Genomic DNA, 18,084 nt, shown 5'->3' with positions numbered 1-18,084 from the left:
TAATTAAACTCAAGTATACTTCAACGTGTTAATGAGCTAGCTGTTCCACATAAGTAGTAATACATCCAAACATTGTGTGTGGTAGCTAATTCTGTAGGTAAGATTAAGGTCTTCTCACACCTTTTGTACTCATTACTTCCTCCTGTTTTGTCCTTTGGGACTTAAACTTTCTGTGCTTAAATGGGTTTAAAAAAAAAGTTTGAGGAAAAGTCTTATTTTGCTGTTTTGAGTTGGAACAACCTTTTTTTTTTCCCCCCTCACATATCCCTATTTGAACCATTTATTGTGCTCAGATAATGCAAAAATGGGTGAACTTTGAAACTCAGCATGTGGCCAGTCAGTGAGTAGTAGTGACTAAGCATGAAGAAAATTGGTGTAGAAATTTTCAAGTTTTAAATGTTTAAAATTCCATCCTTGCACATTTAGTTTTCCATTATTTGTTGTAATCGTAATTGTATTATGCATGCCCAGCAGTGTATGGGAGCTGATACAATTTCACTTGGAAAAAATGTCTGTAGGCATAAAATGATTAACTGTACAATTTTTTAAATGTACATTTAAATGGGAACTTGACAGGCCATTAAAATGAGGTAGATAACTTTAGTGTTACATAAGGAATAGCAGAAGAGGTCAAAAGAAACCCTTTCATACCAAACTGACCACCTCATTTGGCTCTGCAATTCAGCAGTCCTCAGACTGTCTCTTCACTCCCCACCAGGCTCCCAAGTCAAGGTTAACTCAAAAAGAAAAGAAGTACTTGTAGCACCTTTAGAGACTAACAAATTTATTTTTAGCACCTTTAGAGACTAACAAATTTATTTGAGCAAGCTTATGCTCAAATAAATTTGTTAGTCTCTAAGGTGCTACAAGTACTTCTTTTCTTTTTGCAGATACAGACTAACATGGCTGCTACTCTGAAACCTGTCATTATGTAAGGTTAACTCAGACACATTACACTTACGTATCCATGTTACTGTGGAAACCATAACTTTTGAATTTCTGGATTTTGAGCATACTAGTTCTCAACCTTATAATATGTTTACTGAAAAGTGACATTTCAGGGTTCTATCCATCTATTCCAGACTACCAGTAAAATTGTGGTTTTTAAAAACAAAAACAAAAAAACAACCCAACCCAGCAGCCCAATCCCAGATCTGAAAACAAAGCTGTGTTATATCTTTCACACGTCGTTACTAGTAATAAAAACTCCCTTTCATTATTTGCTTCTGTCAGATGTACCCCACTGCAGGAGTTGGCTTGTGAGTCATGGAACTATTTGGTGGTATAACCGTTAGTGGTTGTTTATGTACCACCTGAGTTGTAATCATTCTAGAGCCCAAGACTTATAAAAGACCTTCTCGAACCCATAATTATTTCCTTGTTTTCTGCCAACAGAGCAGCCACAGCATTACTTCTGTCCTGTTTTTGTAGCTTACAGTTGAATGCTAGGAAAGCTTTGCTTTTCACATTTTATTAGAATAATTCATGAGAGCCTGCTTGCATTACCTAGAGTGAGAATTCAAAAAAATTTTAAATCAGTTATACTGTATTGAATGTCTGTTCCTTGCTAGTTTGGGTTTTCATCAGCTCTGCTGGCTTTGTTTTGGATAAAATCTTTACAGGATACATTTAAACAGCTTTTATATAAAATATCAGTTTACTTTCTAAAACTTTATCTGCTAAGAAACCCCCAATTCTCAAATTATTTATTTTTAACCTTTTTGAAGTCTACTATTCTGTAATCCAAAACATTTAAACAATTAAGAGAACTATAAACACACTTTCTCTGCTGCAGCTAAATTTAATTCCCAGCACTCTGTGACATCAGCTGAAAATACAACTATGTAAAGTGGCTTTGGCATAGAGCCATGTATAAATTATTAAACAAAACAACCCAGTGTCTGCTCCATTCAGAAACAAATTCATGTATGGAAAAGAGACAACATTAGTAAAGGAGAAGACACTTATTTGAAAGTTTCTGTGTGGGATAGCAATGCTTACTGTATGTTACCTATCTGCCAATAGTTTTAAGGTATAAATAAAGATATTTGAGGAGAAAAATTAGGGAAAACAACGTCATTGAAATGCATTGTATTAGGAGAGTTTGGATGATACTTTGCTAACCTAGAGGGGCAGTAGATGTGAGTTAAAAATAAATTACTCAAAATTCTGATTATTTCAGTAATTTGGCCTGAATGTGTCTATCTTCTGTTCAGATATGTATAGGTAAACAAAGAGGGGTTTAACTTTTTCTTCTGTTGTGAATCATATTTAATGTCTTTAAAGAATAAGATTATAGGTCAAAATAATAAAGTCAAATGTCTTCATTCCCAGGAAACTGGGATGGGATAAATTTTCTTAAAAGCTGTGTATGCTGATATGGTTCTGACCATAACTCTCCCTATTTCAATGACAGCTTCCATTATTGCTTGTCCAAATTATCCAAGTGTAGACAAATTGGCTGATGCATGAAAATGCAAGCTGACATTTATATTATTCTGGCTGCTTGGCCATGTTAAACCAAAAGGAAGCTTGTGTTAATTGACCAATTTAAGGTTTCCAGCACTAAACTACTGCCTTGTCTAGGCTTGGGATTAGCCCCAAATTCATTAATCGGTGGTCAGTTGCCAGTGTAGCTGCACTTATTCAAACTTTTAAAGTAGATAAGGAAAACTGTGGCTTGTTTTGGTGTGGAGCTTAGCCCAGTTTCAAGCAGTAGTAAACTCCATCAATAAAAATCATGGCTTTCTTGTTGCATGAAACTGTTCAGCCAGCAAGCTCCATTCCTGAATCAGCTGATTGTAGGAACTGGTTGTAATTTTTCAGTTTGAAAAATGGCCATTTTTCTAAAACATTTGACCAACTATTTAGCTGGTTGGGTTTTTCATTTTGTTATAGGTTTTTAATTTTCATTTTGGTCTTCATATTCAGTCATCACATTTGTGTTTGATCAGTGTCATTGGTCATATAGCCCAGGGGGATTGACAGGCCCATCTTTCGCTCTTTTTTCATTTTTATTTTTATTTTTTTGTTCAGTTCTGTTGATCAGTTTAATGAAGAACAGGATCTTTGACAAATCAGTTGGATACATTGTCAAAGATCCTCCCCACCACCTCCCCCTTTGAAACAGTTTGGCTACATCAGAAGTTTGACAGAGGTCAGGGTCTTCATCAAAGCAAATGGCTAAAGTGTCAAAGATCCTGGTCTTCAATTATGTAGCCATTCCGTTGTTGAAGATCCTTTTTGTCTGATGCAACATAAATGCCCTGAACTAGCAAACCTATAAATCACACATTGTGTTAGCCTTCAATTACAGGAAACATTATTCGGTGCATATGCCAAAAGGTAGTGTTGTACACCACTCTGTAACAGTTTGAAAAGACTTCTGCATACCATATCAGACAATATAAGTAGCAGATATAATTGTTTTCCATTGGCTAACCACAGCACAAAGATTTGATTGTGATGTATACCAGTAACATTTTTTTTCAATCAGTGACAGTTATTAAATAATCCCAGATGTACTTCAAACTCTTACTATATGCAAAATTTTCACTACAACTTTTAGTTTAAAAGCTACAGGAGACTGAAAAATCGTAAGACTCATACTGTGAATTTAAGGTCAATTAAAAAATTAGAGCTCTAACAGATTTACATGTAAGTCTTCAAATATCAAGCTTTACTTAGAGCTTATGTGCTAAAAATTTGGAATATATAAAATGAACTCCTGCTTTAAGCGCATAATAGCGGCCTGACTATATCATTACCACTCCATGTCAGTTTAATCCACAATTTGAAAGACTTGGTTACATTTAACTTAAGAAAAATATCTATAATCAGATGTTATATATCATTTCTGAAAGGTTAATTATGTAGAACGTATTTATGATCAGCATATTTTCAAAATGAATCATAGGTGAATCTGGATTGGGAAAATCTACTCTAATAAACAGCCTGTTCTTGACAGATCTCTACCCAGAAAGGATAATCCCAGGAGCAGCCGGTAAACATTTTTATTTCCTAATGTCTCTTCAGTGTGAATGAACATAACATAAGAATGGCCATACTGGGTCAGACCAAAGGTCCATCTAGCCCAGTATCCTGTCTTCCGACAGAGGCCAATGACTGGTGCCCCAGAGGGAATGAACGGAACAGGTAATCATCAAGTGATCCATTCCCTATCACGCATTTCCAGCTTCTGGCAAACAGAGGCTAGGGACACCATCCCTCCCCATCCTGGCTTATAGCCATTGACGGACCTATTCTCCATGAATTTATCTAGTTCTTTTTTGAACCCTGTTGCACTCTTGGCCAAGAGTGGCCAACCTGAGCCTGAGAAGGAGCTAGAATTTACCAATGTACATGGCCAAAGAGCCACAGCAATACGTCAGCAGCCCCCCTTCAGTTCCCCACCCTGCTCCCAGTGTCTACCACCCACTGACCACCCTGCCGATCAGCGCCTCCCCCTCCCTCCTCGCACCTCCCGATCAGCTGTTTCATGGCGTGCAGGAGGCTCTGGGGGAGGAGTGAGGGCACGACAGGCTCAGGGGTGGGCTCAGGAAGGGTTGGAGTGGGGACAGGGCCTATGGCAGAGCCAGGGGTTGAGCAGTGAGAGCCCACCCTGTCACATTGGAAAGTTGGCACCTGTAGTTTCAGCCCCAGAGTCAGTGCCTATACAAAGAGCCATATATTAACTTCTGAAGAGCCGCTCCGGAGCCACAGGTTGGCCACCCCGGTCTTGGCTTTCGCAATATCCTCTGGCAGAGTTCCACAGGTTGACTGCATTGTGTGAAGAAATACTTCCTTTTGTTTGTTTTAAACCTGCTGCCTATTTTTATTTGGTGACCCTTAGCTCTCATGTTATGAGAAGGAGTAAATAACACTTTCTCCACGCCAGTCATGATTTTATAGACCTCAATCATATCCACCCTTAGTCGTCTCTTCCAAATATGGTTGCATATTTGTGCTAGTGTAGCTGCGATAGGCATTTGTGACTGGAATACTGCAAACAGTATTCAAACTGCATTGGCTGGAGAGCCCTACTTGCTTATTATCTACTTTATGCGTGCTAGGGAGGCAGTACACTTCACCCCAGGAAACATGAGCCCTTTGCATCTGTTAATGAGCCCATGTGGTCAAGTGAGGAATGATGATGAATAGTACCAAAGAGTCTGCTTAGTTCTTTTTGGGAAAAAATGCCTTCATGGCACAGGAAGAAGGGAGGACAGAAGTCTTTTTGAAAATAAAGTCAACTTGAACAAAGATGCAGAAAATTCTCATAATACCTCCCTTAGCACTACAAAAGTGATTTCCACCCCTTCTTGTCAACTGTTGAGATTAGCCCACTTCCACCTTACTTGAATTGGCTCATTAGCACTGACCCCCACACACACTTGGTAAGGCAACTCCCATCTTTTCATACGCTGTGTATGTATACCTCCCTATTGTATTTTCCACTCCATGCATCTGATGAAGTGAGGTTTAGCCCACGAAAGCATATGCCCAAATAAATTTGTTAGTCTCTAAGGCGCCACAAGGACTTCTCGTTTTTGCTGATGCAGACTAACATGGCTATCACTCTGAAACCTCCCTTAGAGAAATTCTAAGTATAGGCATCACTTGGCTTCTTGCCTTGATAGACACACTGCTAATTTTCTTTATTTTTTTCTGCACATGCTTCCACTGAGTGTGCATAATTTATCTGTCCTGCATTCTCATTTGTCACACACCTGCCACATTTCTGCCAAAGGAATTTGAAGCTGTTAATGGATATTTTTTGTTTCCCTCTTCTGGGAATCTTCTCTTTTTTTTTTTTTCTTTTTTTTTTGGGCGGGGGGTGTTCTTTTTGCATTGCAGTTCCACTGCTTTCTTGTTGAGTGACTCATTTTCATTAGCTCAGCATGTCATGTGGCATGTCTGTCATTTTCTTCCAACAATGGAAAAGAACCTTCCCTATAAAAATAAAAGTACTCCGAAAGCTACTGTCTGTTTCTCATTCTATCTAAACTCATCCTGCCTGGCTTTCTGCTACAGATTTAAAGAAACAGTACACATCCTCAGATGTCTTGAAAAATCGCTTCTATGGAAAATTTTGTGTCTGCTTCTGATGTCATGTGACCCCAAGAATAAGGTTATTAGTAGAGAGAGCCTCTTAAATGGTTCCACTTGCTGGATATTCTTGATCTAGCCTTAGAATTAACTAAATTTATGAGATTTCTTTTTAAGATCAAGTTTGCTGTTTTATAGAAAAAATTGAAAGGACTGTGCAGATTGAAGCTTCAACAGTTGAAATCGAGGAAAGGGGTGTTAAGCTCCGTTTGACAGTTGTAGATACACCAGGTTATGGTGATGCCATCAATTGCCGAGACTGGTATGTATATAAAGGGTTTATTGACCTATAGAAAAGAGGATTTACGTCTCCCTTTGGATTCTTTGAAGTTCATTCTCATACTCTTTTCTCAGGACTAAATCGCTGAAGTGCAGGTACATTGCGCGCCTAGCACAATCACAGAAATGTAGGGTTGGAAGAGATCTTTGGAGGTCATCCAAGCCCATTCCCCTGTGTTGGGGCAGGACCAAGTATACCTAGACTATCTCTGATAAGTGTGTGTCTAACTTAAAAACCTCCGTTGCTGGGGATTCCACAATCTTCCCTTGGTAACCGATTCCAGTACTTAACTATATTTTGTGTTAAAGTTTTCCTTAAAATGTAAACTAAATCTCCCGAGCTTCAGGTTAAGCCCATTACTACTTGTCCTACCTTCAGTGAACATGGACAGCAATTGATCAGTGTCCTTTATAACTCCCCTTAATATATCTGAAGATTATCAGCCCCCCCTCATTTTTTCTCCCCCCCCCCCCCCCCCGAGGCTAAACATGCCAGGTTTTTAACCTTTCCTCCTAGGTTTTCTAAACCTTTTGTCGTTTTTGTTGCTCTTCTCTACTCTCTCCAATTTGTCCATATCTACCTTAAAGTGTTGTGCCCAGAACAGGACACAGTACTCCAACTGAGACCTCACCAGTGTGAGTAGAACAGGACAATTACCTCCTGTTTCTGACATACTGCACTCCTGTTAACAACCCCCACCCCCCCCACCCGGAATAGTAGCTTTTTTTTTTTGCAATTGTCACCTTGTCGGCTTATATTCAATTTGTGATCCACTCTCACCCCCAAGTTATTTTGTACAGAACTATTGTCTAGCCAGTTGTTTTGTGTTTGATTTTTCCTTTTAGTGTAGTAGTTTGCACTTGTCTTTATTGACTTTCAACTTGTTGATTTCAGACCAGCTCTCCAGTTTGTCAGGGTTGTTCAGAATTCTAATCCTGTCCTCCAAAGGATTTGTACCCCTCCCAGCTTGGTGTCCTCCACAAATTTTATAAGCATGCTCTCCATTCCATTATCCAAGTCATTAATGAAAATATTGAATAGTACCGCAGCCCAGAACTTTTCACTGGGGGTAACCCATGCAGTGTACCCACTAGATACATCCTCCCAGTCTGGCAATGAGTCATTGATACTGTGTGGTTTTTGTTTTTTTTTTTCAACCAGTTATGCACCCCTTCCCTATAGTAGTTCCATCTAAACCACGTGGCAGTTAACGTACCAGTAATGGCACATTTAGGTACTATATTAAAACATAAAAGGCAGTTTGTTGTAACATAAATACTTTTATAATTCAGTTATTGTATCTTTCTACTAATTTATGTATTTGAAGTGTTGAATCTGAAACGTGACTTAGCGGAAAGACAGGCTTGCTTTATTGCTTTGAAGGGATCTCATTTGGGTGTGTTTTTAAAAATCCTTATTTTTACAAATCGATCGTGTATGTTCCAGACCAATAGGATAAAGAGTATTTTAGCACTCTGATAAAATTACTCTTCTGTAGTGCCCAGTGTTTTGCACAGTCCTTGATAATCATGAACTCTTGCCAGATATGATACCTTAGCATTTGCTTGAGTCATGATAACAAGGAGTCCGGTGGCACCTTAAAGACAAACAGATTTATTTGGGCATAAGCGTTTGTGGGTAAAAAACCACTTCAGGTATATGGAGAAGTGTTTTTTTACCCTTGAAAGCTTATGCCCAAATAAATCTGTTAGTCTTTAGTTGCCACTGGACTCCTTGTTGTTTTCTGTGGATACAGACTAACACGGCTACCCCCTGATACTTGACTCATGATGTTATACTTGCCTTTAAAGTTCTGGGCATGCGGTATATTGGAGTGAATTAAATCAGCACTACTTTTTGTTGTGTGTGGGGTTATAGCTCTTTATAAAATTTATATGCATGATGAGATTTTAGCAAGAATATTGAAGTTTTTATAAAACTACAATATTGGAAGAAAATCTTGCCTTGCTTCTTTAGGAAAAATCTGCATTTTACAGAGTAACTTAAATAACTTAATTACAAAATAAAAGCTGGTGAGTAACTAGGGTGACTGCTGGTGACTTTCAAGGACCTGTTAAAGGAATTAACTTATTCAGATTTATTAAACTATTGTAAGAGTGCCCATCCATGATCTCTGCATGCCCATGACAGTCTTAAAGATGCACTAATAAATAGACCTGTCACTTACTTTAGATCAAATAACCCAGCAACAAAATATAGGAAATTAATCGACCTTCCCCACACAATCCTTCATAAATAGGGTGAAATTCCTTTTATTCTCTGTTCTGAGCTTTGTCATCTAATTCCAATTTTGTTTTCATGCTTTTTAAGGTGAACAGGGAATTTGCAAGGCTTTAAGTGAGCTATAGTGCAGCCTATTATGTACTCTTTCTAATTGAAAATGACTAAGATGGGAAGTGGGACTTGGATCATAGATAGCAGCAAGCAGTTCAGCAGAATTTAATTAGAAAATGGTTCATACCATCTTTTTTTTTGGTACAAAATGTTCAAATTCCTCTCTCTTACAGAAAGAGATATATATCAGTCTGCAGATATATATCAGTCTACCATGTCTGCAGATGTGCTGGAGATACAAAAGAAAAAGCCCACATCTTGATTTGTCTTAACTCAGGCCTTGCCTACACTAAAGGGAAAAGTCAATCTAAGCTATGCAATTTGAGTTACATGAATAACATAACTCAAATCAACATAGCTTAGATCTTACTGTGGGTTCCACGCTATGCAACATCGATGGGAGACGCTGTGCTGTCTACTCCCCCTACTCTGCTCTATCCGGTGGAGTATAGAAGTTGACCGGAGAGTGATCTGCGGTCAATTTAGTGGATCTTTACTAGAACCGCTAAATCGACCACCAATGCATTGACCACCACTCATGGATCCCCCAGTAAGTGTAGACAGGCCCTCGGTCAAGCCTCTTGCCTCCCAAGTTTCATATGCTAAGTGTAATCGCCTCACATTCAGACTTTCAAAAATAAACAAAAAGTCATCTCTAAAAGGTACTGGAGAGAAATGATAAGCAATTCTCTGGCAAACATTTTTAAGATACAGTTAAAGGCAAAGATAAACAAGAAATAAAAATATTTATTTTTGAGTTTTAAATATTTTTAAATTAAATTGTCAGATTTCTACATACAACTTTAACTGATCTATTGCTGGTCAAATATCTTATGGGTGAAATCAAGAAGGTTCAAATATGGTTTACTGCAGCCAATACATACTCTGGAGTGTGCCTCAGGTAGATTAGGGTTCTTTGACTTACAGTGGAGAGATGACCATAAGACACTGTCTGGACTGTATGTAGAGGTAAGACTTGCAGAAGTGTTGTTTCTTGCTGTTGATAAGTGAATGAAGTGGACAAAGGCTGATGTAGCTAGTCCACCCCTCAGATATGGAATTAGAAGGAAGTTTGGTTGGGTCGATCGGTTCTCTTGCAAGAGCAGAGACCGTTTGGACAGGCAATATAATGTATATGCAAGGGGGCAGACAATAATAGCAGCTGCAGTACTGCTTTCCTACCTCTGAGCATATATCATATCCATGTTAAAAGCAGGCATAAATGCTAGTGCAGATCTGTTGTGGAACAGATGTAGTCTTAAATCTTGTATAAGTGACTTAAAGCTGAGCTTTATTTCTTACAAAAATTTAAGTAAATGTCAGTCCATAAATATAACTGGAATTTCTCAAAGCCCCTTCATGGGCACTAGTAATTACTCTCCATAAGTACTTATGTTTATAGTTATGTATGCCAACATTTTAGACTGTATAGCCACCACACGGTTTTACAGAATCTGATATTTATGATCAAATAAACTGATTGCTTATGACATAGATGTGATAAGCAATTGGATGCATTTTCTCAGATCTGTTGCATCGCAGTTCAACAGGCCTGCTACTACACCACCAAAGCTGACTTATTTTTTTTTCCCCAAACTGAGTTGGAACGTTTAAGTCAAGAGTATCTTGAACATCTGTTTAATATTAACCCAAGAGGAAATCTCAGGAGAAAGTCACTAGAGGAATAAATATAGTACTGATTTTTTCACTACCCTTGTGCATTTTCTATATATATATATAATCATTAAAGCAGGAGTTTGACTTGCCTAATGTCCAAGAGTGTATACTATTGTGGTCTCCAATCTTGTTAGCTTATCTTATTTTCACGGCCCCAGTACTTGCTTGATATTGGGGGGGTAGATATTAGGTTGGCTGGTTAAGAGATAACTTGGTGGTTTATTTTTTTCTTTGAAAAATTACTATAAAACCCCTCTTCAGAATATGGAGTGTGAGCATCTAAATGGTCAGCATAGCTGTATTAATCCACCTGTTTCTTACAGTTTTAAGACCATAATTTCTTATACTGATGAGCAGTTTGAGCGGTATCTGCATGATGAGAGTGGCTTGAACAGGCGGCATATTGTAGATAACCGGGTACACTGTTGCTTCTACTTTGTTTCACCATTTGGTCATGGGTAAGTATCAATGCACTTTATTTTATATTTTATTTTATTTTTTTACCTTTTTTTTTTTTTTTTGGACAACTTTTACTCTAAGAGTTTTTGCTCACTAAGTTTTGAAAAACAAGACAGATCATATAGAAACCGTTACATATCACTATTAGAGGTGGTGAATTTACCCTTTTGGGGAGAAGTAGGGGATGTTTAGGATGACAATCTAGAATTGTTGAAAATGGAAACTTTTTAATAGAAAAAACCTCATCTTTATAAGATTGTGCGTGTGTTCATTTTAGTGTAAAAATAAGTTAGGCATTTAAATACCTGACACTCTTTTAAATTTCAACGTTATTTTTAGTCTTAAACCCTTGGATGTTGAGTTTATGAAGGCCATACACAACAAAGTGAATATTGTACCTGTAATTGCAAAAGCTGATACACTTACTCTGAAGGAACGGGAAAGGCTGAAGAAAAGGGTAAGTTCTAATTTCGTTTGTGTTAATGTTGGCTACTAGTAACCCTAGTGTAGGTGAGCAGGGAGACTTCAGCCAAGAAAAGTGCTGTTCTCCCACATGACACTGTACAGGCATGGTGTACTGTGGTTTAAAATTTGCCAGAAAACACACAGTCTTTGGCATCCTGAGGATTCTGATTCTTGATTTGACTGGGGGTATTATTCTTTTTTTAAATTCAGCAATGGTCATCTGTCAGTGGGAGCGGTGATTTGGCTGTATTGCGGTACAAATCGGCTGTAATATCCGGCCAAGCCTAAGAAGGATTGGACCTGTTTCTTTCACTTTGGGTCAGATTGGCTATGCACACTAGTTTTAAATTATAAAATGAATTTTGAAATGTTGGAGCTGACTGATGGAAGCAATGGATTAACATAAGAACATAAACATTAGCACTAGCAAACAAGCTTATTTAAAGTAGGTGACTCCATTATCATTTAAATACTTAACTGTTTAAATGTGTTTTAAGTATAAAAATCATACCCCTAAGATATGTTATCGCTTTCTTTATGTGTTGACACCCCCTACACCCACTGCTTGGTACCAGTTTATTCCACCCCTTCTTAGACAGTGTCAGATCCTTATAGCCTTGAAGAGCTTTTATGTTTTACTCTTTAATTTTTAAATCAAGCAATAGGTGATTATACCTGTTTGAGTTTTACAATGCAAAGTGTAATTAACTTGTTAAAGAGGCCCTGGTGACCCAACAACCACTCTTAAATTTAAAACTTCCACTCATTCTGTAAATCCTTTCAACTTGTTTCCTGAAGTCTGGTCAGTGAGTTAATTACACTTGGCTTTGAAATACAGGTACTGCTAGAATTTTGCAAAAATCAGCTCTTAATTGAGGGAGGGGAAGAAATAAAGGATTTATGGGGGCCAGAATCCAGCATAGAAGGCCAGTCTTTAAACTAGTGGCCCCATATCTCTGCAAAGCTTTCCCCTAAGTTTCTTATATTTTACTTTGCTTTGAAAATGTAACTGGGAGCAATAAGCCGTTCCAAGTTGAGTTGTTTTGAAGTAAATCTCTGATTTCCCCCTGCTTCCCCTCCCCCCCCCCCCCCCCGAAATTCAGAATCATACTGTTTTTTTTCCCCTCTTTACTTTTAAATATATATATATATATATATATATATATATATAGTCTTTAACAATAAACGTGGTAGAACTTAATTCATGGATGCTACAATTTTCCTTGTAAACAGTCTCCATCATGTTTGGACTATTGTTGACTGTGGTGAGAAAGCATTTTCACTCTACACTATTTATAGGTAAATTGAAATGTATGTTGTTTAAATGTGGCTACACATGACTGTTTTGAATTTCATCTGTTTAGTGCCAGATTGAATCCAGGAGTTAGGTCCGTTACCTTACTCCTTCATATACATGTCTTTTTTTCTTCCCTCCCCTCGTGGATGGAGTAGTTCCATCATTCAGCTCTTCAATTTTCAGTGAATCTTCTGAGCTAAAAAGGAGAAATCTTTTCTCCACTCCAGTCCAGAAGAGAATAAGTCTGCTCACTGTCTTGGAGGGAGTGTTTGTCTGTTTATATCAGTGGCTTCCAAATTGTGATCCATGAACCACCAGTAGCCCACCCAAAGCTAGTTCTTGCATCATGCTGACTCTCCCTGGTTTCCTGCTGCTACATCATACTGACCACTAAAAATATATTATATGGCAAGGCAACATTAAGAAAGTCAGTAATTGCTCTAGTTGCCACAGAGATTCTATCACCAGTGGGAGAGGAGTGTCAATGAGACACTCTCATAGTGACAGGTTTCAGAGTAGCAGCCGTGTTAGTCTGTATTCGCAAAAAGAAAAGGAGTACTTGTGGCACCTTAGAGACTAACCAATTTATTTGAGCATAAGCTTTCGTGAGCTACAGCTCACTTCATCGGATGCATCCAATGAAGTGAGCTGTAGCTCACGAAAGCTTATGCTCAGATAAATTGGTTAGTTTCTAAGGTGCCACAAGTACTCCTTTTCTTTTCTCATAGTGTGGCTCATGTCTTAGAGTGAGGTTGAGAACCCCAAGCATATTTTTACTCTATAATTCTTGACCCCATCTGCCCAGAAAGTGTAAAAATTGATATAAAAACTAAAATACATTTGCTCACAAATTACTAGTCAGTTAGTGACTTCTCCCTATGGAAAATTCTCTCCAGCACAACTCATAATGAAGGTGGCAGTCTCCATACCATAAAACAAATGTGATTTGTTTTTTATATATATAATATTTATATACATTTTGCTATGCAGTCATGGAAGGCGAAAAGTTTTCTTCTAAAGCAAAAGTTAATATGTGCTGAGCAAAGAAGGTAGCACTTAGGATATGCTGGCTACAGCTAGCCTAAGGCTATGTCTACACTACACAGCTCTTAGCAACATAGCAGTATCACCACAGCCGTGCTGTTAAGTCGCACAGTGTAGCCGCTGTTTGTTGGCTGTCCTGCCAACAAAAAACTTCTACCCTTCCCCCCAAACGAGCGGCATTCGCATTGTTGGCAGGGCTAGGAGAGCGCTCCTGCCGACAACACGCTGTTCACACTGGCACTTGCCACGGCAAAACTTTTGTCCTTTGCAAGGGTGGGTTTAAACACCTGAAAAACAAAAAAAATTTGTCGTTCAATTGCCAGTGTAGACATAGCTTGAGAGAGGGATATTAAATGTGGAAGGGGATATTGCACTTGCATTAGTTTTAAACAAATTTTATAAACAAACTTTAGAGATTACTATTTTTATACTCACTTCATAATCTCAAAATGACATTGTAGCAGTGATAAAACACAATAGTGAGTTAATTGCAAAGGCTTATGCCTCACTATGAACAATTGCTACATTAATCAGTGCTATCATTTTTGGGGTAAATTTATGTGTATCTCTCTACAATGTAAACCTGAATTCTCCAAGAAAGTGACAGGAATTTTCCAAAACACTAACATGGTGGAGTTGGAAGGAACAGAATTGTCATTTGTCTCAAATTTGAGAGAGAGATTTGTATGTTATGATAGGATTAAGTAATTTTTGTCAGTGTTTAGAACAACTCAGGATAACTAAAAGTCAGTTTACAGTAAGTCTCTCCAATTATGGCCTTTATTTTAAAACACACAAAAATTAGGCAAGTAATTAAGACTTCTAAAAATCTAGACTTTCTTTGGACATGGTTCTTGCGCAATTAGTTTACCTTGAAAGTTAAAGGATTGACTTGTGTATATTACCTTCATTCCTGATGTACTCTTTCAGATTCTGGATGAAATTGAACAACATGGCATCAAGATTTATCACCTGCCCGATGCAGAATCAGATGAGGATGAAGATTTTAAAGAACAGACCAGGCTCCTGAAGGTAGGAATAGTTTTTAGATTAGACATAGTTGTGATGGATACAGCTCTTGAGCTAGAAGTGGTATATCCTGTTTTACCAGACTTTCCAAGGTGAATATATAATTTTAAAACAAGACCTGGATTCTGTTCCAGGCTTTGCCACTGACCTGCTGTCTGACCTCAGGTAAGTCACTTTAACTCTGTGCCCAAGTTTCCACATCTGAAAAATGGGGATAATGATGCTTGCCATTCAATGTAAATTATTTTGAGAACTATAGATGAAAAGTACTACACAAAGCTTATTGCTTTTTTTCTGCAATTTCTAGTGAAACTGATTACTGGTTCTAGTTTGGTTCTAGTTCATTCTTGGTGACTCTTGATTTTTTTTTTTCAGGTCAGTATCCCATTTTGTGTAGTGGGATCCAATCAGTTGATTGAAGCCAAAGGTAAAAAAGTTAGAGGTCGTCTCTATCCATGGGGTGTAGTTGAAGTGGAGAACCCAGAACACAACGACTTCCTGAAGCTGAGAACCATGCTAATGTAAGACTATTACACTTCTATCAAAACTTAATCTTGTGTTCAAACCTCTTTCTTAGGTAGTACTGTCATCCTTTTGTCAAAGTCTCAAGAACCTCAAGATTGAGCAGCACTCCCTACATATTAAAAGTGCAATCAAAATATCTGCACAGAACTAAAACCTACAAAAAGTTAATAGCATTTTCTAGTGTCTTGTTGCTCAGCAGTCCTATTTGGGGGACCTACCACCATCAAAAGCTGAGCCTGGTTTTAAGGTTTGCATTTCAGAGTCGAGGGCCTGCTAGATCTGTTAAAAAGTCAATTTAAGTTTAAACTGGTTCAAAACCCTGTGCGGACACTTATTTTGATAAGTGTTTTTGGTTGAAAGTTAAACCTGTTCCCAGTCACCTTAAGTTGACACTGAAAGAAGTGTCCACACTGGAGTTTATACTGGTTTAAATTCACACCTTGGGTGTGTCATTTTCCTCATGTAGAGAAGACCTAAGAAAGCTAATGGGGTAGCCCATTATGTTGCCATACACTTGACCATGTAAGTGAGTTCTTAGTTTGGCCTGTCTATCCCATCTTAAAAGGAAACTAGAGAGAGAAGGTGGATGAGGTCATAATTGGTCCAGTAAAAGTTATTACCTCACCTGTCTTGTCTCCGTAATATCCTGGGACCAACACGACTACAACAACACTACATACATACAAAGAAACTTCAAGGCAACAACTGGGCCTTCAGTACATACGTTCTCAAAACCCTACAAAATAGACTTCTTGTTCTATGTAGATATATAGCCCTTTGGTAGGAAAGGTCTCTAAACTTTTTTAATACGCTAATATGTAGTTATTCCTCCCTCAAAAGGATATTCATTATTAAGATATTCATTTTTAAGGTCAGGCTTGACAAAGCCCTGGCTGGGATGATTTAGTTGGGGATTGGTCCTGCTTTGAGCAGGGGGTTGGACTAGATGACCTCCTGAGGTCCCTTCCAACCCTGATATTCTATGATTCTAAGAGCCCCTAACTATACAGACTTCAGGCTGTGCAAAGGAAATTCTTAGGTGACAATAAAATTTTCTTTTCTCAGACCTTTCATGTCCAGCAGTCTGACCTAACCATCATGGGTTAAATTAGTCTTTCATCAAAGCTGAGAGACTTTAGCAACTTTCTTACAAACATTTTAAATTTGAAGGGAATAAACAGTATTACTGAAGTATACATCAGTGTACTGAAGCTTTTTGAAGCGATGTGCTTGGGTTAGAGCTTCTGTGAGGGATAGAACTTAAGGTCAGCCTGTGATCAAACTGCAGCCAGGCAAATGGAGTCACATACTGAACTATTCTGGTAGCAGTGATAGGGAGCTGTAAGCCACCCTGCTCTGAAGATAGAGAACCAAAATCCTGATGGTATCACTAAACCTCATTTCCAGAAGGTGGAATTAAAGATGAAGTAGTATCAATACCTTTGTGTGTAACTAATGAATGTTGTGTTTGTTATTTAAGTGTCAACTGACAGTTTCACAGAAGGGGAGCATACGGCTGTCTTCACTAGAAACGCTGCAGTGCTACAGCCGTGCTGCTGTAGTGCTTCAGAGTAGACACTCACTATATCACCAGGAGGGGTTCGCCCATCAGTGTGGGTAACCCACCTCACCGAGAGGTGGTAGCTAGGTTGATGAAAGAATTACTCTGTCAACTTAGCACTGTCTACATGGGGGGTTAGGTCAGTATAACTATATCGCTCAAGGCTGTGGATTTTTCACACCCCTGATAGACGTAGTGATGTTGACCTAACTTTTTAATGTAGACTTACCTTCCTTCAGAAGAGGGAGAACATACGTAGTGGATTGCATAAGACAAGAAATGCTCGCCGTTATCTTTCTCACTGGAGGAGCTGAGGTGGGAAAGAGCAGTGGGAATGTGACCTGGTGTGCCTGGGGATAGCCCTCACTGAAAATGCCAAGGTCCTGGCAAGCTGCAAAAGGAGAGCAGATATTCCCAGAACTGTGGTTAACACTGAAGTTAAACTCACCAACCAGTCACAAAGTGTGCTTCTGATTTCCCCCCACTTCTCCCCACCCCCACCCCCCGATGCCTTGCTGACTCATAAGGTATATCCCCTGGCGCCTTTCATAGAATATCGGGGTTGGAAGGGACCTCAGGAGGTCATCTAGTCCAACCCCTGCTTAAAGCAGGACCAATCCCTGATTTTTGCCCCAGATCCCTAAATGGCCCCCTCAAGGATTGAGCTCACAACCCTGGGTTTAGCAGGCCAATGCTCAAACCACTGAGCTATTCCTCCCCCCAATGGGTTCATTGTACAGCTGATGACTCTTGATGGGCCAACAAGCAGGCTTAGTGCTGAGGTCATTCTGTCTGGGGGTGTCACTCAGAAACACTGCACAAGTTTTGAAATACAGATATACCATGCATATCTACAACTCACAATACAAGGGTGATACAAACATATAAACAAGATTATCATACTGGGCAAATTATAACATTTTTGCAGCTACTTTACACAGCATATCTGGTCAGATTGATAGCAATTTTATAATATTGGTATCAATATCACAAAGTGTTCCACATATTCCATATAGGTCACAGGGGCCTGGGAGACTTGCCCTGTCTAATAGTCAGGGATACTACTGCCCTGTCTAATATTCAAGGCAGTAGTATCCCTTTCACAGGGCCCTGGATGGACCTTGCCACCTGAGCCTTCTCAAGGAAGAGGAAGTAATTCTTTTGGGAGCGGTCTTTCCTCATTCTTCCACACTGAAGGATAGCTGTTGTACCTCCTTACCCCCATGTCTGGGGTGAGAAGGCAACACTTGCTGCTGTTGCTCTTCTCTTTACAAATGGCAAGAA

General features: G+C 38.8%; 1 protein-coding gene across 10 annotated transcripts in view; it reads left to right on the top strand.

Annotated features, from left to right (window-relative positions):
* SEPTIN2 (septin 2) overlaps positions 1 to 18,084 on the top strand; it is a 54,189-nt gene that overhangs the window by 7,590 nt on the left and 28,515 nt on the right. For 8 of the 10 annotated variants that reach the window (XR_012669928.1, XM_075132323.1, XM_075132320.1 and 5 more), the window contains 6 exons: positions 3,917 to 4,003; positions 6,247 to 6,370; positions 10,744 to 10,878; positions 11,219 to 11,336; positions 14,616 to 14,717; positions 15,090 to 15,235. Coding sequence is in view for 9 of the 10 variants with exons in the window: in XM_075132323.1 (XP_074988424.1) it covers positions 3,917 to 4,003; positions 6,247 to 6,370; positions 10,744 to 10,878; positions 11,219 to 11,336; positions 14,616 to 14,717; positions 15,090 to 15,235 (712 nt within the window). In the remaining variant the exon portion in view is untranslated. Of the gene's footprint in view, positions 1 to 3,916; positions 4,004 to 4,035; positions 4,156 to 6,246; positions 6,371 to 10,743; positions 10,879 to 11,218; positions 11,337 to 14,615; positions 14,718 to 15,089; positions 15,236 to 18,084 lie in introns of all 10 variants that reach the window. The other 2 variants (XM_075132326.1, XM_075132322.1) reach the window with 2 other exon arrangements.

This window comes from Caretta caretta, chromosome 9 (genome assembly GCF_965140235.1).
Source record: "Caretta caretta isolate rCarCar2 chromosome 9, rCarCar1.hap1, whole genome shotgun sequence".
Taxonomy (NCBI): Eukaryota; Metazoa; Chordata; order Testudines; family Cheloniidae; genus Caretta; species Caretta caretta.
The sequence above is the reverse complement of the archived record's forward strand: the minus strand, read 5'-3'. Positions and strand labels throughout refer to the sequence as shown.